Genomic DNA, 26,532 nt, shown 5'->3' on the forward strand with positions numbered 1-26,532 from the left:
GTCCCTTTTCTTTCCAGTCGTCCACTTCTACACAGCAGCCAGAATAATCTTCCTTAAAGAAAAAAAAAAACACACCAAAAAGTATCCATGGGTACTCCTTATAGTTCTTTTGCCTACAGGAGAAAAATGCGTATCTCTTAGCTTGGAATCCAGCCCTATCTGCCCATGACACTAAACTTCTCACCACCCCCAGGCACGCTGGGGGCCCTTAATGCTGAACACCTGCACTTCCTTTGCGTGGTCTTCCGTTCTTCACAGTACGAACTCCTCTTCTTCCTCAGAGATTTAGCTTAAATATCACCCAAGAGAAGTTTTCCCTAGCTTCTCCCAGGCATACGTCTTTGGTCCATCATTTTTGCCCTCACAACTCTCTGTCCACGATTCAGTTGAATCAGTCTTTTCTGTGTAATTATCAGTTTACCTGTCTTTTCCCCACCAAACCATAAACTGCTTGAAAGCAAGAGCATAAATCTTACTCATCTTTGTATTTCTGCCCCAATGCCTAGCAACAGTATTTACTCCATGAATGTTGAATGACTAGATGTACCTAAGATACTGATTTTTTAAACACAGTTTTGCAAGAGAAGATGGTTTGAGGCTGGTATCTTTGGGACTTGTACATGATTATGGGGTAATATTATGTGAGGAATACTAAGGACAGTCTTTGTTCATCTCTTCTGTGTTTCTGAAGGTTGTTAGCCCTGAAAACAACACATCCAGCTCAGATGATGAGGAGCAGCAGCAGATGGAGCTGGATGAAGAAATGGAGAGTGAAATCTGCAGAGTGTGGGATATGTCAATGGATGAGGTGCGGGGCAGGAAATGAAAATGAAAGGGCTGTTGGGTACGCAGGTGGTGAATGGGTTTTTCTGCAACCCTGTAGGGGGTACAGGGCTTGAGGCCCCAGGACCTATAAATGCTCTACTTTTGTCTTTTAGATTTGTGCTAAATACATAGCATTATAAATGCCAGAACTCTTGTAACCCAGGAAGGTTCTGATACTTGCCTATCTGACGAGAACATTGGCCTTGGATTTGAGAGTAGATTGAAATCAGGAAACTGTTGATGTACCATTGTTAAATTAGAAGAAAGGGACAGGAAGGAATTACATGTATATCATTACATTAATGATATTTTAACATTTGTGTTGTACTCTAGAGTTCCAAAGCATTTTCACTTTTATTATTCCATTTGTTCTTTACAATAACCTTGTGATATAGGTAGTACCATTATTTTACAGGTAGGAGAAGAAGCCAGAGGTCGACTCACATAAGCTCTCATTTTATTACTTGGACACTTTGCAGCAGATTCCTCGTTAAAATCCTGTTTTAGTCTCTCTCACTTCCCTTCTGTCTTCCACATCACCACCCAAGTTATCTTTTTCCTAAAACACGCTTGTTTTCTTCTCTCTTCAAAATTGCTAACAGCTATTCATTGCCTCAAGCCATTTTAAAAAACAGCCTTATTAAGCTATAATTGACACAGTATAAGTGAAGCGTAATTGATATACAAAAACTGCATATTTTAAAGTATGCAATTTGAAAATTTTTGATGTGTGTGTACACACATGAAACCACCACTGTAGCCAGGATAGAGAACATATCTATCACCCCCAAAAGTTTCTTAATGCCCCTTTTAATCCCTCTTACCCCTTCCTGCCTCTACCCTCTCCAGGCAATTGCTGAGCAGCTCTCTGTTACTTCAGAATAGTTTGTGTTTTTGAGAGTTGTATATAAGTTGAATTATAGTTTATTACAGATAAAGCTGCTGTGAACTTTTGTGTAAGTACAGATGGACGTGTGTTTCCTTTCTCTTGGGTGAATGCTGAGAGTACTGTAGTTGGATCATATGGTAGCCACGTGTTTAACTTTTAAGGAAATGGTTGAATTTTTTTCTAAAGTTTTTAAATAATATCAGTCTTTTTAAAAAAATATTTATTTATCTTTAGAGGGGAAGGGAAGGAAAAAGGGAGAGAAATATGAATGTATGGTTGCCTCTCGTGCATCCCCTGCTGGGAACTGGCCTGCAACCCAGGGATGTGGTTCTCAGGCCTGTGCTCAGTCCACTGAGCTATACCAGCCAGGGCTTCCAAAGTATTTTTTACATTTTATATTACTATAAGCAGTTTCTTCTCATCTTCACCAATGTGGTATGGTCAGTCTTTTAAATTTTGGTCATTCTAATAAGTGTGGTGATTCTCATTATAATCATAATTTGGATTTCCTTAATTACTAATAATGTTGCATGCATTTTCATGTGCTTATTTGCAGTTATCTTTTTTTTTAACATTTTATTTATTTATCTTTAGAGGGGAAGGGAAGGAGAGAGGAAGGAAACATCAATGCATGGTTGCTTCTCGTGCATACCCTGCAGGGAACTGGCCCCTGCCGGAAACTGGCCTGCAACCCAAGCATGTGCCCTGACTGGGAATCGAACCGTGATAGTCTGGTTCACAGGCCCGTGCTCAGTCCACTGAGCTACACCAGCCAGGGCTTAGTCAGTTATCTTTTTTAATTTTGTGCCTGTTTGAGTCTTTTGTCCATTATTGAATGGTATTGTTCTTTTTTTTCTAAAAGTTTTATAATTTTAGGTTTTACTTATAGAGCTTTGATCCATATTGAGTTCTTTTTTGAGTATGATGTGAGGTATGGATGAAGTTCACTTTTTTTGCACATGGATTCTAGCTCACTTGTTAAAATGGCTGTCCCTCTCTCCATTGCATTGCCATTGCATCTTTGTTAAAAATTAGTTGTCGTACATAGACATGTGAATGTGTTTTTGGACTCTTTCTGTTCCATTGATCTATTTGTCTATTTTTACACTAATCCCAAACTGTTTGATGACTGTAACTCCATAATCTTGAAGTCAGGTTTGGTTGTTGTGGGTCCTTTGTATTTCTGTATTTATTTTGGAATCAACTTGTCATTTTCTACAAAGAGCCTGCTAGAATTTTTACTGAAATTGAGTTGAATTTATAGGTCAGATAGGGGGAGAATTGATAAACTAATGATAATGAGTCTCTTGATTCATAAACAAGTTGTATCTTTCCATTTACTTACGTCTTCTCTAATTTCAGCAAACTGATTTAGTTTGGGGCCCACATTCTAACAAGATTGGTCACATGTCCCCTTCAGGTTCCCTGTCTGTGTGGTGTGTCCCTTTAGGTTCTGGGGACTGCTCACACTTTATTAAGGAGTGTGAAGCTGCTGCAGTTACACTGTGGCCAGAGTTTTTTTCTGTTGAGGACTTTGAAAGCAAAAGTTGTGATTTGGGGCCTGGCCCAATAGGAGTTTTCACAGGTTTCCCTTATCACGTTTTAAGCTCTTAGAAGACAGTAATGAAGAGTTTTACTTTTCCTTATTTCCAGCTTCTAGCACAATATTGGTAATGAGGAAATGTGTTTGAGTGAGTGAATGGAATTCCTGGTGGTTAGAAAGGTCATTAATGTAAATATATTCAAGGCAGACAAAAGAGGACAGCCCTCTGGAGCATCACAGTTACAGTCAGACCTTGGTTCTCGGTCTCCCATCTCAGACAGTTAGGTTCTCAACCCAGTTATTCATGGAAAAAACGTCTCTGTTGTCGAACAAAACTTAGGTTCTTGACCTGTCAGCCCTCTGATGCTGATACTAGTTTAGATTTGTTTGTGGAATTGTTCCATTGCCTTGGGGCCAGGTACCACAAAGACCTTCTATTGCTTTATATTTCTGTATTAATTTTGTATTATTTCTGTATTAACATTGCTTTTATCTAGTGACACAGATCCTAACCATTTCTTCTTGTGTCTAAAAGGAGGACTATATAGAATTAAGTTTTTTTTATGGTTGCCTAAGCTCTGGGTTTAAAGAGGAATATTCAACATCCAAGTTAATAATCATTTGTGTTTCCAGGATGTGGCTTTATTTCTCCAAGAATTTAATGCTCCCGACATATTTTTGGGAGTATTGGCCAAATCCAGATGTCCTCGACTGAGAGTAAGTATGTACGTTTTTATAGCCTCCTCTTTGGAGCAATGACAGCACATAATATCTTTCACTTTTCTCGCTTTAACTTTCTTACTGGCTACAAATTAGTCTACAAATGTTTATTGAACATTACCAGGTACTAGGTAATGTGCTATTAAAGGTTGTTAGAATCCTAGCATTTTAGATTTGGCTGGACCAGGGAGATCAGTACTTTCACGTAAGCATACCCGAAGTCGTGCCGCCAGTAAGTGGCAGAGCCGGGAACAGTGCCTAGACCTCCCATTTCTGTTTACTACTACTTTTGATCCATAGAATCCTCCATCGCTTCCAAACCTTCATTCTAAACTCAGCCTATTACTCAAGACTTTCCATAATCTGAATCTAATTCATATTTCTAGCATAAAATCTACCTTCAGCTATCCTTCTAATTTAGCAAGGCCTGTCTGCTCCTCATCTCAGGAGCTTACTGTGATCATCACCATCTCTGTTTCCCTTTGTCTGCCTTCCATCCCCTCTCCATTTTCATATCTGTTATCCAAGGTGGCACTTTCCTCCAGGCCTTCCCAAATAAGTCAGCACTCAGTGGCCATTGCTGGTAGTAAACACACGAGATAACTATCTGTACTTCTCATTTACTCTTATCTATGTTCTGTGCAGTGTATTGTGCTTTAGTGCTATTTAGGTTACTGTGTGTTACGCATATTGTAGGTGACTAATAAATATCTGTTAAGTAATTATAATTATGAATAATAACTTATCTGAGTATTTGGGTTACTATTCTATGAGATTGTGTATTTATTTCTATTTTATATATAAAAGAACTAGGTCTCAGCTTAAGAAATTTGTCTAAGGTCTTATAGCTATGAAAGAGTAGAGCTGGGGTGTGAGCCTGTTCTGCCTTTCAGTATAATCACTGGACTGTATTGTCCCTCTTTCTTTGAAATTACGAAGTGGAAAAATCTGTAGCGTATTTTTACAAATTGAATGTTGACTTAAAATTTTACTTCGTACAGTGTTCCACGTGAATTGGGGCCTGGTGAAACAATGAGCCACTTTTTCTTTGGGTAATTACATTATAAAAGACTTTACAGTAGTAGTGATTTTTCTCCTGTATTTTTCTAACTTAAATACATTGATTCATGATTGGCACTTAAAGAACATAAGTTTATGTCAGGAATAGCACCTTTCAGGAATCAGTCCTATCATTGTACACGTCTATAAAGCATATCCTTGTCTGTGGGCCCTGATTCTCAGCCTTTGCCACAAGTTTGAATCACTGCAGACATAGCCTCTCAAAACTTTGGCATATCCCAGAATCACTAATGACTGGGTGAACCCCCAGTAGGTTTGGGGTAGGGTTGAGGATTTCAAACAAGTTGTAAAGTGATACTAATTCTCTGGACTAGGGCCCACTTTTTTTTAACTATTATTTTTTATTTTAATTGTTCGAGTGCAGTTTTCTGTCTTTTACTCCCATCAGCCCACCCCCCCAGTGCTCCCCACCAGGGCCCATTTTTTAAGAAGCTTTGCCCTTGGGAGCTTTTAAAACGCCCTGGGTCGGGCCATGCCCAGATCAGGTTAAACAGTCTCTGATTGCCAGGCTCCACACAGCTCTTAAAGTTCCCCCAGGTGATTTGTTCCAGTAAGCAGCCAAGACTGAGAAGCTGGGTCTTTGATTGCAAATTCAGTTACCCCCTCTTTAGTTTGTAAGGGAAATATACATGTTTCCTTTCTGCCCAGCGCTGTTTTCATCTGCCACTGACACTTGATCTCACACATTTTACTGGCTCTTCACTCCTGTATCTTTGGTGCTACCTGTGCTCTTGGTCTCTGACCTCTTTAGTCACTTCCCTGTCACTTCTTTGCTTTTTTTCTTTCTTCCTACGTGCTGAGTGTGGACTCCTTCTAAGGTGTAGACCCAGATCCCTTGTTTTTTTAAATATTAATATCTTTAGTGAGCTCATCCACTCGTTATACCATTAAGTTGCAAATCTGCGCCCGTGGTGTCAAAGCTATGACCTACCTTCTCATTTTTGGTGCCTGGTCTCCAGCTTTTTCCAGGCATTCATTCTATACCAGCATGCTGCATTTTGCAGTAAAAAATTCCATGTATCCTAACTCAGTGATTATCGTATGTATCTGATCATAAAAATCACGTGGTGTGCTCGGTAAACAAGAGCTTCGCAGGCCCGGCCCTAGAGATTCTGATCGAATGGTTCTGAGATGGGGCTTGGAAATCTGTATTTTTAACATGCTCTCTGAGTATTTCTTAGGATCCAGCAAGTTTGGATCTATCCTAGCTGAACTTATTGTGTCTTTTCCTATGCTTTCTTTTCCAGTTCTCTTGTCAGTGGGACCAATATCCCTGACTGGAGAAAAGAAGCAACTTGAAACCTAGGAATTTGCTTTCTGTCAAATTATTTTGCTTTCACCTTGAGACCTTCTAATTTTTTTTTTCTTTCCCATGCGTGCCATTACCACCTTCATCTTCTTGCATCTGATAACAGGTACAGAGTATGGTATAGTGGTCACATGCTCTGGAGCACTGCTATTTCCTAGTTGGGGGCTTTGGGCAAGTTTCTTAAATTTTCTGTGCTTTAGTTTCCTCATCTGAAAAATGGGGATAATGATAGTACCTACCTCATAAATTATTATCTGAAGTGATATATGGAAAGCGCTTGGTCATAGTAAGTGCTAAATAAACATTGGCTGTTATTGCTGGGTTTATTAACTTCTTTTCAAGTTTTTTAACTGTCATGAAGTAATGCATTTTGCTACCAGAGTAATTGTTCTAAAATATCGTTGCAGTGTGTTGTCCCCCTTCTTGAGCACCTTCATGGCTCCATATAGCCTTCTAAACTAAATCTCCCCTCTTCGTGGCATTCAGGGCCCACAATCCTGACCTTTCTCCTTGCTGTATTTATCTCATGCTGTTCTCTAACTTTGTGCAACAGCCCAGCTGCTTTCTTTACTGTTCTGTGTATTAACCATGCACGTTATTCCCAGTTTGCCTTTCCTGATTCTTTGTTTGAATGTCTGTCTTACATGCATGTCTAAACCCTACCAATCATTGAAGACTCAGTTTATCCATAACATTTCTTCTTCCATAACTTCTGCCTGCCTTCGATCTCACTTTTTCACCTGTCTTTCCTCCCTTCACAGATACTCTGACATTGCCTAGATACGGGTGCAGGCAGTATACTTGTGTGTGCTACTCCTGTTCTGTCTGCCAAGGCTCAGTGAGCGTTTTTCTTCAGGTGTTATTCTTGTATGTGTCTATCACTTCAGAGCTATTGTGACCTGTGAAATTTGGTTTGACAGGAAATCTGTGTGGGAATATTAGGTAATATGGCCTGTTTCCAGGACTTATGTATGTCCATCAGCAGTGATAAAAATCTTGGGTAAGTTTTACTACATAATAATTGTAATTTTTAAAAAGTAGATTGATATTTCATATCCATAAGGAACTCCTGATACATAAGAGAAATAGGAAAATATTATAAAATGTAGTACTTCTTTTCTGCTGATGAACGCTCTCTGTTGTTGATGGTAACTAGGAGCTTTCACACTATTTATGGACATGAGTCAAGATTTTTATCCATGGTAGAAGTACCTGAATCATCAGCAGGTGGTAAGCCAAATAGAATAAGAACAAGTGAGGCAAACCTTTCAGATGGGGCACCTGACTGGAGTCCAAAACAGTTTAGGCTCAGGGAGTCCAAGGGCTGAGAAAGCTAGAGTCAGAAAAGCTAGAGACTAGTGTTGTTGACTGGGAACTCTGACTTAGGTCAAAGGGTGGGACTTGCCAACAGACCAGAAGGTTCAGGATTGCTTCTGTGATTCAAAGGCTTTCGTGCTTCTGCTTGGGGGCTAGTTGTCTTCCCATACAGGGGGGTTTGGGGCAGAGGATTTTTTTTATTTTTAAAAGATTTTATTTATTTATCTTTAGAGGGGAAGGGAAGGAGAGAAGGAGAGGAATATCACTGTATGGTTACCCCTCGTGAGTCCCCTGCTGGGAACTGGCCTGCAACCCAGGCGTGTGCCCTGACTGGGAATCGAACCGCGATTGTGTGGTTCGCAGGCCCACGCTCAGTCCACTGAGCTACACCAGCCAGGGCGGATTTTTTAATGGTGGAAACCCTGGTGGTTACTTTAAGAGATGTGAGAACATCCTGGAATTACATGCCAAATTTTGTGAGTGAATTCATATTTTAGGCAGAGGCTTCATGGCTGTTAATTGGAATCTCGAAGAAATTTGTGCCCACAGTAGTTTAAGAAAACTATCTTGGGCAGTTATATTCGGTGAGGGCTATAGGGTTTGTCATAGGGCTCAAGTGATGTAGTATAGGTAGTTGATTATCTCCTCTAGGAGTGGAGGGACTTTCAGATCCTAAGTGTTTATTCCTCAGTAATGTATAAACATTCATAGAGTACATGACTCAGTACTGTATTTGGTGCCTAACGGTTTCTATCAAGAACCTGATAATGAGGTTTTATAAATTCAATAAATGCTCCCCTGGCTGGTGTGGCTCAGTGAACTGAGCACCAGCCTGCAAACTGGAAGTTGCAGGTTTGATTCCCGGTCAGGACACATGCCTGGGTTGCAGGCCAGGTCCCCAGCTGGGGGTGTGTGAGAGGCAACTGGTCAGTGTTTCTCTGCCTCTCTTCCCCTCTCTCTAAAAATAAAGCAATAAAATCTTTTTAAAAATTCAACAAATGTGTATCTTAAAATTGTTATGGAACAGCTAACATTGATGATGGGATATGAATTTGTTCAGCCTCTTTGGAACAGTGGGGCATTAACAGGTCAGGTTGGAAGATAGCCATTTATTGTGACCCAGCAATGCCACTAACAGGTACATGGTAAGAGAAACCATGCGCATGTATATGTCAGGGTACTGATACAAAAAAGTATTATAGGAGCATTACTTTAAAAAGAGCCCCAAATTGGAACCAACTCAAGATTCCATTAGTAGTAGACTGGAGCCCTGGCTGGGGTGGCTCAGTTGCCTGTGAGCCATCTTGCAAAGTGAAAGGTTGCCAGTTTGTTCCCAGTCAGCGTGATGCCGAGGTTGTGAATTTGGTACTTGGTTTGGGGGGCATGTGAGAGGCAACTGATCCATGTTTCTCTCACATTTGTGTTTCTCCCCCTTTCTTTCTCCCTCCCTTCTCCTCTCTCTAGAAGATAAACAAAAAATTAAAACAAATAAAAACAGTAGACTAGAAAGATAAAGTGTGTAATATTTGTATGATGGAATGTTCTGCAGCAATGAATCGAAGAACAGTTACAGAAACAAAATGGGTAGATCTTAAACACATGGCAAAGAAACTGAAATTCAAAAAACCTCATACAATATAACTTCCTCCATATCAAGGTCAAAACCAAATACATTAAATAATAGAACTATATAGTAAGTAAAGTAAAGGGATGGTGGCTGGAAAGTCAGGGTTGTTGTCATTTCTAGGTGGGAAAGAATTGTGATCTGGAAGGGGAACGTGGGCTCTGGAGATGCAGCACTGTCCTATTTTAAAAGTTTTGAAAAATCAAACAAAAAGTGCTTTGATATTTCAAATGAGAGAATGGATGCATATTGGTTAAACTGTTTGTTTTTCAGCCAGGTATTACTGCACTGTTTGTATGACTCAGACCCTCCTACTCTGCTGGAGACAAGCAGGTGTGTTTTCCTCTTTCTATGGGTTTTATAAAAACTCACTTGAGAGGGAGTATAGTAAAAATAGAGTTAATTCTTTACTCTTGAACTTCCTTTACTCTTTTTGAAAGATAAGGTGTCAAGCTCACATTTATCATGCAGGTTGTTGCTTACGTGCCTGTCCCAGACAGAAGTGGCCAGCATCTGGGTTGAAAGAATCCGGGAACACCCCGCTATTTATGATAGCATGTGCTTCATCATGTCAAGTTCAACAAATGGTAAGTCACCATGTAATCTAGAAAAAATGTTTGATTATATTTAATTGTTAGGAAACCAGGTAACTATTTCTAGAGGTTACCTAAAGGCTAAGTGTAAGGTAAGAAAGTATTTCAATTTGAGATAGAAAATTGTATTGTGTCAGATGTGTAGTAGATTTATGAGGGTGATCAGTTCTTAAGATATATAAATGTCTAATCACTATGTGATACACCTGAAACTGATATAATATTGTATGTTAACTGTAAAGTATTATTTAAAAATATATAAAATTTCTTCTTAAACTCCCAAGCAAAGGATGCAAACTTACTGCTTTTGGAATAAGCAGTGCTTTGGCAAGATTGGCTTTTTTGGATTAGCTTTAGGAATTTTGCTTAACATTACTGCTTTCAAAATTTTGTTTCTCATTTCAATATCTGTTTTATTCTCTGCAGTTGACTTGCTGGTGAAGGTGGGCGAAGTTGTGGACAAACTCTTTGATTTGGATGAGAAGCTAATGTTGGAATGGATTAGAAATGGGGCTGTTCAGCCTCCAGACCAACCCCAAGAGGATTCTGAGGATCAGCAAGTGTTTAGAATTGTGCCCTGTGTACTTGAGGCTGCCAAACAAGTACGGTAGGTGAGCTCTTTTGTACAAAGTGTTCTGTGAAAATCCAGTTGCTAGAAGTATCCTTAGATAAAGTCATCTTAATTTCCTTTTGACAGGATGAATAACACACAGTTGATCTTTGTCAGGTTTGATTCACTGCTGATATTTGTGGTGACAGCGTATTTGGTCTGTGCAAGAATCATTAACGCTGATAAAGTACCTATTCTAAGACGGCTTAGCCGTAGGCTACTGTTAGCATTAATTATAGTCAGTGTTTTAAAGTCTTGTGGAATTTTGTGTAATTTAAATCAATAGATAAGATTTTCTTATGGTTTATTTTTCTTTGGACATTTAAGAGCTTCTTCAATTAATTTCAGACATTTGTTTTCTTGTTTCTTGTGTATATATGCCATTATTAGAAAAGTGACTGACTTTTGGGCTCTGATTTCTTCCCAGGAGTGATTTCTTGGTTTTGTAGGTCATTAAAACTTTATTGCTAGTGACTAGAAAATTAATTTATGAATTGATCTGTTTAACGGTCAGTTGTGCATTCTTAGTGCTTTTACCTACATTAAGGCCTACTATTTTTTATTTTATCTTATTTTATTTTTATTCTTATTTTTAGAGAGGTGAAGGGAGGGAGAAAAAGATGGAGAGCAACATCAATGTGTGGTTGCCTCTTGCACGCCCCCTCTGGGGACTTGGCCTGCAATCCAGGCATGTGCCCTGACTGGGAACTGAACTGGTGACCCTTTAGGCTAGTGCTCAATCCACTGAGCCACAGCACCCAGGGCTAAAGCCTATTAATTTTATGTCCTTTATATAAGTGAGGATTAAATTCATCATGTTTTCCCCAAACCTTCAGTATTCTCAATCTCAGTAAATGATATAGTTACTATCTTTTTTGGACAACAGGGAAGAAATGTGGATACTATTCCTGACTCTTCCTCATTCCACTCTTTGCCCATGGCCAGTCAGCCTCCAAGGCTTTTCCCTGACTTTTTCTGGGATCCCATCTGTGCTACCTTTTGGCTGCTGCCTCTCACCTGGGCAACTGCAGCGTTCTCTTACCTGCATTCCCTGCTACGAGGCTTGCTCCTTCCAAGTCTAGACTCTAGAAGACACCATGACCATGTCACTTTCATGCTTATAACTCTTCAATTGCCTTTCTTAGGATGTGGTTCAGATTTTTTAAAAACTTGGCTTATAAGATCCTGCACAGTGCTGCTCCATCCTTACTCTTTGTACCGTGTTTCAACCATATGAAATTTCCTTCATTTCTTCAACTGAACCAAGCTCTCTTAACTCCAAGCCTTTCCACACTATGTCTCTTCTACCTCAAACATTTCTTTGCCCCTTCACGGTTCTGTGTAAACAACATTTCTCTTAAGATACCTTTCCTGACTCTCTGAGGTAAGTCTGTTTGCGTGTTGTTCACTAACACCTTGGATTACACTTGGATTCCTCTGGCATTACACTTGTATTACTTTGTTATTACCCCTTTAATTCTCTTCTTTCCTTTTAGACTATAAACCTCTTGAAGGTAGGAACAATGTCTAAATATATCTGTTTTTCCAGCCCCTAACATAGTACCTGAAAACATTAGGTACTTGAATATTTGCTGAACCATCTTTTAATTGTTTACTATCTTTTCACGTAATCATTTAGTTGAACAAGTAAGATTGTGAGTTTCTAGAAATTCAGACTGTTGATCACAAAAATTATACTTAACATGGTTTTAGTATTCTGAGCTAGGGTGCTAGGATAATCCCGTGAAGTTTTAAGAACCTCAGTGTTGTCAGTGCTTAGTACAGTGGACCTTACATTTATTCTGTGAAAGTCTCAGTCATTTTTCTTTGTCCTGACTACTCAAATAAACTAGAATGATACAGTATCACTTTATAGGTTTTTGCATTGTTGCTTTTATGGGAAAAGGCGAAAAAGAATGTTTACTTCTTATCTTGTTTATGTTTATTATATTACAGAATTTTTTGACTGATTTCCTCATTAGAATGTAAGCTCTGGTGAGCACAGAGACTTTGTTGTGTTCCCTGTTTTATCCTCAACACCTCCGGCAGTGACTAGTACAGAGTGATGAGTATTTGGTGACTGAATGCATGATTGCAATCCTATGACAGTAAAGTACTTGATTCTGTGCTTTTGCTTTTTGTATTTAGTTCTGAAAATCTGGAAGGACTCGATGTTTACATGCATATCTTACAGCTACTTACCACAGTGGATGATGGAATTCAAGCAATTGGTAAGATGCTATATGGGGAAGCACTGTATTTACTCATTTAATTGTTTGATTTTTTAAAAGGTTTTATTTATATATCTTTAGAGGGGAAGGAGGGAGGGAGAGAAACATCAATGTATGGTTGCCTCTAGTGCATCCCCTGCTGGGAATTAGCCTGCCGGGAACTGTCCTGCAACCCAGGCATGTGCCCTGACTGGGAATCAAACCACGATCCTCTGGTTCGCAGGCCTGCGCTCAGTCCACTGAGCTACACCAGCCAGGTGTTAGATGTTTTTTTAAGTACTACTTTATCATTTTTATTAAGTGCAGTGTCCTGGTACTGGAAAAGACACTTGGAATTTACTTTTTGACTTGGTCTGCCATGAATTCTGCCAGTCTGATGATCCACCCGCCATACTTCAAGAACAGAAGACGGTGCTAGCCTCTGTTTTTTCAGTATTGTCTGCCATCTATGCTCTACAGGTTGAACTGGAGTATTTAAAGATAGAAAACGGCAAGTATGATGTAGTTCACTAAGTTAAATTCTAGTCTGTCAGATTTTAAAGCCCAGGTTTGTGTTGTTCATTTGGTTTCTTTCTCCTATTTTTTATTTTAGGTCTTTTATTCTCTTGATTACAAAAATATTAACATTCTCAATAAAAATTCTATCAATCTATAAAAAGAAAAAATAGTGCTTGTATTTCTACCATCTAAAGATAGTTGTTATGCACTCCCATGTATATATATATAGGTTTGTCCTGCTTTTTAGGCAACAGTTTTTCATTTAGAAGTATAAAATGAATATTTTCCTGTGTAAACAAATGGTCTTTCACAGAATGATTTTTATGACTACAATTAAGTCATGATCCACAGTTTCAGCTTTTTTTTTCAGATGAGAAGTCAGTTATCTCAACATCTTTCAGTGGAGAAAACAGTTTACCCACATTGATTTGAAATGTTATGATCATTGTTTTAAATAACTCTACATATCTTACTCAGTTCCATTGCTCTAGTCATGTATCAGTACCTGTAGTGTTTTCATGGCTAAAGCTTTATGTTTTGAGACCTTAATAGGACTGATCCCCCTTCAATCTACTGTTTCAGAATTTTTTGACTATTATTTTTGTTTGATACTGAATTAGATTGAGAATTTTCAAAAATAAAACCCAAAAATCTTCCTGACATTTTTATTGGGACCATGTTAAATTTATAGAGTGTCCAAGAATGTTTGCTTTTCCGTTAGTTCATCTTATCTTATGTCTCAGTAATGTTTTATGGTTTTGTTTGTATAGATCTTGCATTTTCCTTACTAGATTTACTCTTAGGTATTTTGTCTTTTTGTTAATCAGCTTAACAATAACCCACAACCTTCGGACCAACTGGTATTTTGTCTTTTTGATTGCTATTGTGTGTGACACCTTTTCTTCCATCAGTTATTATTGTTGGAATATATGAAGGCTGTTGATTTCTTTATATTAATTTTACACCCAGTAATCTTACTGAATTCTCATACTGTTTTTAATAGTTGTTCCAGTGATAATCATGGGCTTCATCATGGGCTTTGGTTTTAAGTTAGATAGGTTTTATCACTTTTCTGTCTCTGATTTCTTTCTCTTATCTAATGGGTTTCCTTGTACATCTGGTGTTAAGTAACAATGGTGGCGGAAAACATACTTACCTTGTTCCTGACTTTATTGAGTGAAAATGATTCTAGAGTTTCACCATTAATCAGGTGCTATTTACTGAGATAGGAAAGATTTATTTTAACTGCTGTAAGTTTGAGATGTCTTCTAGATATTCAAATGGAAATGTTGAGCAAGCAGTTTATGAATTTAGAGCTGAGGTCTTCTATAACCTTGTTTATTTCATTTGACTTATTTTGATATGAAATGAGAGGAAAATTAATGTCTCTACTAACATGTTCGTCTTTTTATCATTTGTAGTTTGCTTAGTAAGTGATGCCATATTATTTGGAATATAGACATTCATCATAAATTGCCTACCTTTGTTCTTTTTCATGGGTTTTTTTTTTTTTGGCTTGAGGTCTAATATATCAGACAGAAAGAAAGATCGAGGTTTGCATTTATCATTATTATCTTTGCCTATCTTTTTCTTTTCAGACTTTCTAAATACTTTGTTTTATGTGTGTTGATTTCTTTTTTTATACGTGAATTAAACTCACATAAATGTATTGATATTTAGGTGTGTTTGATCTGAATGCTATTATATTTTCCATTATGTATGTTATATTTAAATTTCTCTGTACATGATTTGTTTTGTTTTTGCGTGTAGTTATTTTTAAAATTTTATTGACTATGCTATTAAACTTGTCCCAATTTTTCCCCCTTTGCCTCCCTCCATTTTATGCCCTCCGTCCCCACTTACTTCTGGCGGTTCTGAGATATGTTTGCTTATAGTGCAGCTGTAATTTTGGTGTGGTTGTATGAGTAGGTGATCCATGTTTGCCTGTGCTGCCACCTTGACTGGGAGTCCTTTGTGTGTAGTTCGAACATTTTGAAAAGTTTGTGTTTTGGACTAATGGTTACCTTTGTAACTACTCCCAAAATATAATTATAACTACTCCCTCTTTTTTAAAGTTCTCTTTTAAAAAAATATTTTATTTATTTAGTTTTAGAGAGAGGGGAAGGGAAGGAGAAAGAGAGTTAGAGAAACATCAGTATGCAGTTGCCTCTCACTTGGCCCCCACTGGGGACCTGGCCTGCAACCTAGGCATGTGCCCTAGACTGGGAATCGAACTGGCAACCCTTTGGTTCGCAGTCCATGCTCAATCTACTGAACTACACCAGCCAGGGCTAAAAATTCTTAAAATCTTATTACTTTAAAAGATATATCTCAGCATTGACTCTTCCTTTTCAGTTTTCCCCAGTGCTTGTGTGTTGGGGGGAAGGGGTGCTTCTGAATTAAATTTTTGGATGTCTGTTCTGTTTCATCATTTTGGGTTTCATCTTCAAGGGCTGTAATTTTGTTTATGTGGGATCGCCTTTCCTATCTTCCATAACCATTATCTTCCATTAAAAAACAAAACAAACAAACCGTTATTTTCACTCTTTTGGTGTGCTTTTTTCATTCTTACCTCCATATCTGTTACTGTGTCTCAGCACTGTTCAATTCTCCTGTGTGCTGCTGCCAGTTTTGCCTTTGTTTTTCTGGTGGCTTTAATTTCTTTTTACTTCTTCCTTGAGCTCCACCATCTCAAGTTTCTTCTCCTGGGGTCTTTGATGTCTCAGTCTCAGCTCCTGTGTTGTGCTTGGTTACATGCGTTTTTAAAAAATCATGGCTTATGTATCTTAATACTCATAAGCTTCATGTCAGCATTTTTTGTTGAGTATTCTTCATCTGCCATTTGTTTTTCCTGTTTCTTTTTTTTCTTTGATATCTTTTAAAAAAATTTATTTATCTTTTAGAGGGGAAAGGAAGAAGAGAGGGAGAGAAATATCAATGTATGGTTGCCTCTCATGCGTCCCCTGCTGGGAACTGGCCTGCCACCCAGGCATGTGCTGTTCCCTGCCTGGGAATTGAACCTCGGTCCTTTGGTTCACAGGCCCACGCTCAATCCACTGAGCTACACCAGCCAGGGCTTTTTCTCTGATATTTTTGTGTTGCTCTTATGCCCATTTCTTTTTTGTTCACTCATCTTTGAATGAATTGAATTGCAGGAAATTCATATAGGAGATGGGCTAAGACTGTTTTCTAGGTCATTGATTTTCAACCTTTTTCATCTCGTGGCTCACATAAACTACTAAAATTTTGCAGCACACCAAAAAATATGTTACATTTTTTCTGATCTGGCAAGAAAATAGGTATAATTTTGCTTCATTCACACCAGTCGGTTATTGTTGTGTTGGCTATTGTCATTTTTTAGTTAGACAATCTAGGAGAAAAGAGGTTAATGCCCTTGACTAAATTGTCAGATATTGCGTGTTTCGAAAGTTCTTGTAGCACACCAGTTGAAAATCACTGGTCTAGGCTAACAGGAGTTGGGTCTATGAGTCTTCTAGCTCTTTTTCTCAGAACCAGAGGTAGCTACAGTAAAGTATCACTTTTTCCTTGCCATTTACTTCCTGCAAATTTAGTTTGTCTATGAGATTACTTGTTTATGCCCTACTCCTCAGTGTCTCAGAACCCCGGGGAAGTGCCAGCTGTCATCTTGCTCATTCCGTGTACTCTGTTCTTACTGTTGGCAAATAAGGGATTCGTAGAGAAATGGACTTTTCTGGCTCTTTCTGAGCTCAGCTACCTCAAGTTCCTCTCTTTCCTTCCTTGCCCCCTGGTTGCTTTACACTGCATTTTATGCTATCTCCAGCTACCTTGTGTTTGAGGTTTCATCTGTCTCCTACTTTTTTCAAGCTGGATTTTGGGTTTTGTTGCCTATTCTCTTTGTTTCTTTGTGGAGATTTCTGAAAGGAACAGAGTGGAAATGCTGCCTTTGAGGCCATTGCTGGTCCCTAACCCCCCTGGATATGTATATGCACTTTCTGTTGGAAATCATACAGAGTTTGTTTTTTTCTTTTTGTTTCCTTTTTCTGTTTTTCTACAGTTTTTATTTGGAATACTAGTAACTCATCTGTCCTGATATTATGGGACAAAGTATTCTTTTCCTCTCCCCACTCCCCCAAACTTCATGATTTTTTTATGATTGGGTGAGAAAGTGTAAAGATGCTCCTTTAACTTTACTGATTGACACCCATTTCCTCACCCGCCCAAAGCCTTGAACTGAGGCTTTGCCAGAGTTACCGCTGCGGGTGAGAAAGAGAGGAGAGAGCCTGTATAGAATAGATTATTGTGACCTGCAGGGAATCATGGAGTGAGGAATTGGGTGTTAGAGTCAAGAGTTGGTGATGACGCAAGTACGAAAGTGGGGGAAACTCCAAGGGGAATACAGTAAAGCAGCCCGTCAAGGGGTGTTGCTCTGGAGAGGTGACACTGAGCTGAGAAATAGAGGATAAGATTTTCTGGGTTGCCAGCTTTTTAAAAATATTTTTGTGCAATGTAAAAAACCTAATTTTGGAAACGAAGTTGGGTTTAAAAAAATCAATATACTTGATTCAGTAGTATAGCAAACGTTTTTCCTAGATTTGTAATTATTAAGCAAAGTTAAAAATTGATTGATTCAGAGTGAGATATGTTTTAGCATGTTCATGCTAAACATATTTTGAGTTGAGGCTTTATTTAGTTTAATGTTCGTTTTTTATTACAGCTAATTAAAATGATGGTCTGCTTTTTCTTTTTTAAGATTTTATTTATTTATTTTTAGAGAGAGGAGAAGGGAGTGAGAAAGAGAAGGAGAGGTATGTCAGTGTGTGGTTACCTTTCACGTGACCCCCACTGGGAACCTGGCCTGCAACCCAGGCATGTGCCCTGACTGGGAATTGAACCAATGACCCTTTGGTTCACAGTCCATGCTCAATCCGCTGAGCTACACCAGCCAGGGCTGATAGTCTGCTTTTAAGAAATGATCATTTTCTTTTACCTTAAAACATAAAATTTAAAAATTTGGTGTAAGAGTTTTATGAAAGTTGAAATTTAAAATTCAAATTATTTTCTTACTATGGCCTCCAAGGCCCTACATGATGGGATTCTTGCCCAGCTTTCTAAACTCATCTTGTGCTCTCCTTGCTCACTCAATTTAAGTTACATTGGCCTTCTTTTTTGTTCTTCAAATTTTCCGTGATATTTCTCTTTGGGGCTTTTGCACTGTTCCCTCGGCCTGAAATGTTTTTTCTGGGCTCTTTGCATTGATTCTTCTTATTCTTTAGTTCTCCACTCAGTGTCACCTCTCCTGAGAGCCTCCCCTGCCAGCTGCTTTGTTGTCTCCCCTTTGATTTTCTTCATAGAACTTGCCAAAATCTGAAATGACCTGCTTTATTCCTTTGCTTATTTGAGAGTATGTAAGTCTCTTGAGGGCTGAGGCCCTGATGATCACGTTTCCCACTGTAACTGCAGTACCTGAAATATCGTCTCCAGCACTAATAGGTGTTCATTGCCAATGACTGTATACATGAATGTGAGTGAGCAAGTGAATGATGTGTGAACAACCACATTTAACTGGCTGATCTCAGACCTCTTGATTTGCTTGTACAGTCGATCTTCCTCTGATTGACAGCCTGATTCGTGTCTTACAAAATATGGAGCATTGTCAGAAGAAACCAGAAAATGCAGCAGAGTCTAACACAGAAGAAACTAAAAAGTCTGATTTAAGCCAAGATGATTTTCACTTGAAAATCTTAAAGGATATTTCATGTGAATTTCTTTCTAATATTTTCCAGGTATTAACAAAGGTAAGAAAGAAGTATTAATGGTTTCTTTAGCAAAAGACAGTATGGATTCCTTAATGCTCCCAATTTTATTATTATTGTTATTTTTAATATAAAAGTAGTATAACTATTACATAAATTTGGGAAAATAGAAGGAAAAAAACATCACCATAAGCTTGTAGTCTTAAACCAACAACTGATGTGATAAGCTATATTTTTATTCATCTTTGTGTTTTTCAGGTATTTATAACCCAGTACATACAATTTTTATTTAACACTACATTATAAGCACTTTTCCTGACTTTAGGTCAATTAATTCACTGAAAGACTTTTTACTGAGAGTGAATTTGATACCTAATTTGTCCCCCCAAAATAAATTTTTCAAATTGATTGTAATCTTGTTTTAAGGACTAGCCTTCCTGAACATGTTCTGGATTATGAGCATATTCTTCCTTTGAGCATACCCTTTCTGTCCATATATTTTAGAAAAAATATGTATTCATATTTACTGAATTTTCCTCAAGGATATTTTTTAAAACAAATTTTTGTTATTCTGGTGATTTGTTTTTTGGTGAATTGTTCTGCTTCCCTTTCCTAGACCGGGACGGTTACTTTAGCATAGGTTTCAGAAGTCAGATCACTAGGTGTGACATTGTAAAGGAGAAGACGGCTGAGCAAATGGCTGCGTGTTTCCCTGAGGCTTTAACCTGTGAAATGTTGATTGTGCTTGATCCTTGGGTTTATCATGTTATATCAAGTAAGATTCAGGAGGTGATTGGATTGTGCCTTATGATGATTGATATTTTTTATTATTAGTGATTTTGAATATCTGAGTTTGAATATCTTTCCATATATTCGTATATTGGTTGTGTTTCATGATTTATAAATTTATCCACTTTTATTATTTGCATGGAACTTGCAAAAGATAAAATATTACTTGGGTAATACTGTATTTTCTGCATATTCATTGCAAATATTTTTCCCATTGTTCTCTTTTGTGTTTTTGGAGGGAAAGACATAGATGTTTCTTAATTTTTAAATGATAGGAATGTAGAAAGAAGGTGGGCTGAGACTAAAGCAGGGATGTGACATGAAAATTCTTTTATGCCATACTGAATGGAGTTTGGACTTAATCTCGAGGAAACTGAGGAGCTACTAAAGATTTTTTTAAGCATCAAATGATGGGATCTATTTAGAAGGATTACTCCAAAAGCAACAGAGAGAAGATCAGAGAGAGCTGAGACTGGAGGCCCCGAGAGCAATCAACAGGCTCTTGTGGCTGTAATGCTCAAGAATGACCTGAAAAATGAGAGCCTTCACAGTGGTTGGAGAGGAGGGTGGGATGGGAGGTTTAATAGAATTAAACGTTTAGGGGGCAGAGTGAGCAGCAGAGGAGGAAAGGCCTCTGCGGAGTCCCAAGTTTTCAGTTTGTGTAGTTGGGCTGGTGGGTGGTGGTGCCATTCACCAAGATGAGGGCTGCTGAGGAGCACATGCTGGGTTCAGTTTGGGACATTCGAAATGCCTGTAGGATCAGTAGGGAGTTACATATACAAATTTGTCTTTATTCAGCAGATATAGAAATTTTCCTTTCTTGTCTTTTTGGTTTTTTTTAGGAGACTGTGGCTAAGGGACTAAAGGAGGGCCAGTTAAGCAAGCAGAAGTGTACCTGTGCATTTCAAAACCTGCTTCCTTTCTACAGCCCTGTGGTGAGTAGGAGTAAATGCATACAGGTGGCTGAGTCTCAGAGGATTACTATAAAATGTTTTAAAATAAACACTCGATCTTCAGGGCCATTGTCAAAAGATTGTACGCAGTTCACACGACTTAGTGCCTTTGCCAGACAGGTGACTGCTGGGTAGTTCCTGGGACTAGCCTGAGGTGCAGTTCAGATTTTAGGAGAAAGGAATCAGCACTAATTTTTTTAGTAGTCCTTTCTGTTGTGAGCAAGACAGCATGTATATATTAATCAAAAATAAGGTTCTCAGGTAGGTATAGTCAGTAGGTATATCTATTTCTTCAATATGCGTCACATTTGCTATCATTAAAGGCAGTTTCAGGAGAGGAACTGTTTTAGAAAAGTGAAGTATGGAATGTGGGAGTGAAGGAATACAGCAGGAAGGAGGCTGGAAATAAAACTTCATTAATGGACCCGGAAGGATAACCAGTGGAAGGATAAACCTTAGTTTGAGAGTAAATCAAAACAGTAAGGGCTAGTCACTTCCTTGATGTTTCAGAGGACTATTCAGGAAATACTGTTGTCGTCTGGGGACATGGCATTATTTAGTTTCCTCTGAACTGTTGAGAAACCACAGGTAGAGCATTTTATAGTCAATAATATCTTAAATCACCTTTTCCTCGATGTTTATTTGGTTCTTGTGTTTGACTCACAGGTGGAAGACTTTCTCAAAATCCTGCGTGAAGTTGATAAGACCCTTGCTGGTGACCTAGAAGAAAGCTTCCCAAGTTTAAAGGTTCAGACTTAAAAACTGAATTGTAATTTTTTTCTTCCCAAGAAATAGACTTTATTTTATTTTTTTTTACTGACAGTTGAAATTGACATATAGGAAGTATTAGGTAAAGCTTATGTAAGACCGTAACTGTCTGGTATTACACTCATGTCCTTCTCCCTCTCCCAGTATTACCTCACTTTTAAAAGAATTAAACCATAAAATTACAGTCTTACTGTTTAACTGTAAGTGGTAGGTTTATTTTACGGATATTTGTGTGTCTTCACATCTTATCCGTGGGCTCTATGTGACTGTATTGAACATGAAGTTTCAAAGGCACAAGTGGAACCACTGCTGCCTGTTGGCTGGCGCTAAAATTCCACTCTTACCAGCTCTTGAAGTTTAAGGCTAAGGTGCAGATAACCGTGTAAGAGTAATACTCAGAGTTACTAGTCATGTTTACCTCAGTGCATATTTATTTCACATTTTGTTTTCCTGAGAGCACCTTTTTTATTTAAAACATTTTTTATTACTGTTCAATTACAGTAGTCCCCATTTCCCCCATTGCTCTCCCCTGCCCCCCTCCTACATTCAGTCACCCTCCACCCCTCTCCTGCCGTTGTCCTTGTTCGTGGGTCTTTTATTCTGTTCCTGGACTTGACCCTTCTTCTTCTTTCCCCCATTATCCCTCTTCTCCTTCCCCTCTGGTCACTGTTAGTTTGTTCTTTATTTCCATGTCTCTGGTTCCAAGAATACCTTTTTTAAAAAGACCTTGGGTTTCTGAGGGAAAAAGTGGCGTTCAAAATGGGTAAGTTACAGGAGAAAAGGATACTTTAGGGGAAGACTAGGAATGTCCAAATTATTTTTAGCTTCCCTTTTCTGCCTTGAACCTGCCCTGTTTACTTGTTATTTCTTGTTACTGTAACATTATGAGATGGCACATAATTTCATAATGCTTTGATATGTTTGAAAACCTCCTAAGTTATAAGTTATAATAAATTGCTTTAAAAAAACATGAGTGATATGAAAACTTTTTTAATGCTGTACAATCTCAAGAATTCACCAAAAACACTTTAGGGCTTGCATCAGTATAGTGATATTTTGAAATGGTGCTTTCTCTAGAAGCATAAATATGAAGTTTAGAATCTTGTATACAAGTGAAATTGAAACTCATTTTTTACCCTGTACTCTGCAGAGGAGGGGAGAAATCACACAAGGAACACGAGTTAGCGTAAGTGTCATTCTATTTCTAGTTAAATTTGAAGTATCTGTACCACTTGAGATAGTACAGAAGACATGGTTTCCTTTGCTCTTTTTTTTTAAAGATGTTTTATCAGCCGTTTTCTTGGCTGATACAGCTTTCTAGATCAAAAGTAGACTTTCCCACTCTATCTTTAACATTTTCCATTGCTTTGGCTTTGGATTAATTACCCTGAATGACTTTGGCATATAAGTGGAACTTAGTTTAAATGCCTTCTCTCAGCCTATGTACTTTTTTGGATGAAGTGCATGCAGAAACCAACCATATACATTAAGATGTAACCATTATTTAGGGTTCAGAAAGTCTTAAGTGAATGAAATGTTGAACCATTTTGTTTTCTGCTGGACTGGATGAATTATAATGATGCTGTGTCCGAGAGTTGACTGCATTTGAGTAAACTGAAAAATAGAAATATTGACATTATAATTATCTTGCCTGTTTTAACTATTATTTAGAAAACGCCACCAGTAAACTATTTTTTAAAGAAATAGGACCATATTAATTTAGAATTGAACTGTGTACTCTACTTGAGCATACGTTCTCGTTTACCAATTTGCAACTCCAGTCTGTGCTCTTGGCATAAGTTTTAAGAGAGAAAACAGGTGAACACGCTGTGGCCAACTCCGGCCACCAGAGTCCACCTGCTGTGACCGACAGCGAGAAGAAATGCACAGACTACAGCAGTCCTGTGGGGAAAAGGGACAGCACGGCCACTCAACAGGAGAGCGCCCCACCCTTGCCTAGACAGGCCTTTATTGTTTTTCTCGGGTCTTACATCAAAGAAGGACTTATTATCTATCACATAGAATATTATTGTCTACATTTTAGGTACAATCAAGGAAATGAAAATGACACATGCAGAAGGGAAAGGTGGTGAGCAGATTAGCTCCGTCCTTGGGAAAATTCACACAGGCTTTGGAAATTACCTTGTAGACAGTATACATTTACTGTTTCAGACCCGGGTGAGGGAGTTTTAGCAAGAGCAGATCATAACAGTCTATGCATTTTCTAGGCCTGATTCCCACGGGAAAGCTTGGTTTGAAGGTCTGGCTCCTGCCCACCACTTCGCTTCCGTAGGTTTTCCAAACAGCTGAGTCACATTTGTCAGACCAAAACAAACCGGTCCCCTATGACACACCTCTTGAATTAGTACATACTAATATTTTTATTGTCAGTGTGAGATTTAATACAAGAACCACTGTTAAAAAGTCATGGATTTAGAGTAAAATGGCATGATATTTTGAATTTGCTTCAAAATAGTCTGGGGTGAGGACAAAGAAGTGGGTTAAGAGAGTAGATGAAACAAGATTGACCTTGAACTGGAATTGCTGCAGCTGGATGATGATTACATGGGAATTTGTTATACTGTTCTATTTCAGTATTTATACTAAATACTGAAGGTTTGGGGTTTCCTGTTAATATTTTTCAAAAGCAAGTAAATCATACAATTTCAAGCCTGAATTTAATTATGAATGATGCCTGTTCTTTTTATGTCTAAATAAAATTCATACTTGTATTAGCATTAAAAACTGTGGAATTTAGTACAGTTGAAACCAACAGAAATACATGATAGGAAAGATTATCATTAGTATATAACCAATTGTATAAAAGTGACTATCGACTTCAGTGCTTTAGCTGACCTAACAAGGGGACTTACTTTGTTGTGAGGAGTGCTGGTGACTACTAACCAGGTAGGATATGTTAGAGCACCATAGTGGGGTACTTTTACTAACAAAAGTTAGTACTGGTGATCTTTAATGGTGTGCTTTATGGGTAGAGGAGACTAAGGGAGAGAAGCAGAATCATAGTTTTAGAGACAGATTATCAGAGATCACCTATGCCAGTGTTTATTCCTTGGGCTAGTCAAACCTGCAAGAGCCTGGGCCAGTCCTAAGGGTCAGGCCAGACCCAGAGCAGCGACCGAAGACACCTTGTGGTAGAGGCTTCCAACCTTCCACTCCCATGTCATGGCTTGTGTTCCTCAACCTGACTGCTCTGTATCTCTGGAGAATGCAAAGTCTGCATTGGTAAAATATTATGATGTACCTTAGGTTAATAGGCATAAAGTCAAATTTGCTTAAATCCAATTCTCTACAACTCAGAACATCTGTAATATAAAGGCTAAAGAGAGCCTCCATGGGTTCCAAGTTAGTTTTCCAAACCAAATGGCTTGGACTGTTAGGCTACTCCTTCCACTGTGATTACTGTGCACATGTGACTGCCTCTCTGACAGCTGCATTTACCCTGCAAACCCATGTGCACGAGACGTAATTTGGCAGCATCATGGAGTAGGTTATTCTCATTTTACTTTTAATATTCCATTCCTTGGGGCCTTGGCAGGGAACAGAATTCTGGGAAAGGGCCATGCTGCTCTGAAATCAGACCTGGAAGAGGGAATACCTGTTCATCAGGCAATGTGGGTCACTGACCAGTTTGTGGATTGTCTACATTGGGCTAAGTGTGCACCCCTAACTAAATTACAATCAACTAAAGTTGAAATTGAGATGAATGTGATATAAAATTTATCTAAGGATACAGCATCGTGTAGTAGACACCAGACTTACATGCCAGGTAGAAGTGGCCACCATTTATTGAGGGTTTACTGTGTACCAGAAACTCTATCATTAAAGATCTTTATATATATTATCTTATTTAATTGTGCAGTGGTGGTATCTCATTTATTAGTTGAATTTATTGGGATGACATTGGTCCGCAAAAACCATACAGGTTCCAAGTATACAACTCAATAAAACATCTGCACGCTGCATTGAGCTCATTTTGGTTTTGATTTGCATTTCCCTGGTGATTAGTGACGTTGAGCACCTTTTCACGTACCTGGTGGTCATTTGTCTGTCTTCTTTGAAGAATTGTGTAATCACTTCCTTTACCAGTTTTAAAATCAAGTTATTTGGGTTTTTTGCTGTTGAGTTGGAGTTCCTGATACAGAGATAGGCTAGAGTATTTGGGTGTTAACTCCATCAGATACATGGTTTGGANTACAATCAACTAAAGTTGAAATTGAGATGAATGTGATATAAAATTTATCTAAGGATACAGCATCGTGTAGTAGACACCAGACTTACATGCCAGGTAGAAGTGGCCACCATTTATTGAGGGTTTACTGTGTACCAGAAACTCTATCATTAAAGATCTTTATATATATTATCTTATTTAATTGTGCAGTGGTGGTATCTCATTTATTAGTTGAATTTATTGGGATGACATTGGTCCGCAAAAACCATACAGGTTCCAAGTATACAACTCAATAAAACATCTGCACGCTGCATTGAGCTCATTTTGGTTTTGATTTGCATTTCCCTGGTGATTAGTGACGTTGAGCACCTTTTCACGTACCTGGTGGTCATTTGTCTGTCTTCTTTGAAGAATTGTGTAATCACTTCCTTTACCAGTTTTAAAATCAAGTTATTTGGGTTTTTTGCTGTTGAGTTGGAGTTCCTGATACAGAGATAGGCTAGAGTATTTGGGTGTTAACTCCATCAGATATGTGGTTTGGAAATACTTTTCCCAGTCCACAGATTGCTTTTTCATTTTGTTCATTATCTATGTTTGTTTTTGTTGCCTGTGCTTGTCGTGTCATATCTAAGAAGTGATTGCCAAGACGATAAAAAGAAGCTTTACCTCTATATTCTTGGAGTTTTATCATTTTAGGTATTACATTTATGGTTTTATTCATTTTGAATTAATTTTTATGTGTGATGTAAGATGAAGGTCCAATTTCATTCATTTGCCTTTGGGCATTCAGTCTTCCCCAGTACCATTTATTGAAGAGACTGTCCTTTCCTTACGGTGTATGAGGGTAGTACAGGCTTCC

General features: G+C 38.3%; 1 protein-coding gene across 1 annotated transcript; it reads left to right on the forward strand.

Annotated features, from left to right (window-relative positions):
* Nucleotides 1-656: 656 nt before the first annotated feature.
* On the forward strand, nucleotides 657-21,668 carry SAAL1 (serum amyloid A like 1; the record flags this gene model as incomplete). Its single annotated transcript, XM_037050173.1, has 11 exons — nucleotides 657-808; nucleotides 3,891-3,974; nucleotides 7,287-7,366; nucleotides 9,581-9,640; nucleotides 9,779-9,894; nucleotides 10,327-10,507; nucleotides 12,659-12,741; nucleotides 13,043-13,231; nucleotides 18,820-19,016; nucleotides 20,606-20,698; nucleotides 21,383-21,668. Coding segments are annotated over 11 exons (1,328 nt in total), but the record flags the coding sequence as incomplete, so codon positions are not given.
* Between the last annotated feature and the right edge of the window lie 4,864 nt (nucleotides 21,669-26,532).

The sequence above is a fragment of the Sturnira hondurensis genome, unplaced genomic scaffold (genome assembly GCF_014824575.4).
Source record: "Sturnira hondurensis isolate 20B ecotype Veracruz unplaced genomic scaffold, ASM1482457v3 Scaffold0006505, whole genome shotgun sequence".
Lineage (NCBI taxonomy): Eukaryota > Metazoa > Chordata > Mammalia > Chiroptera > Phyllostomidae > Sturnira > Sturnira hondurensis.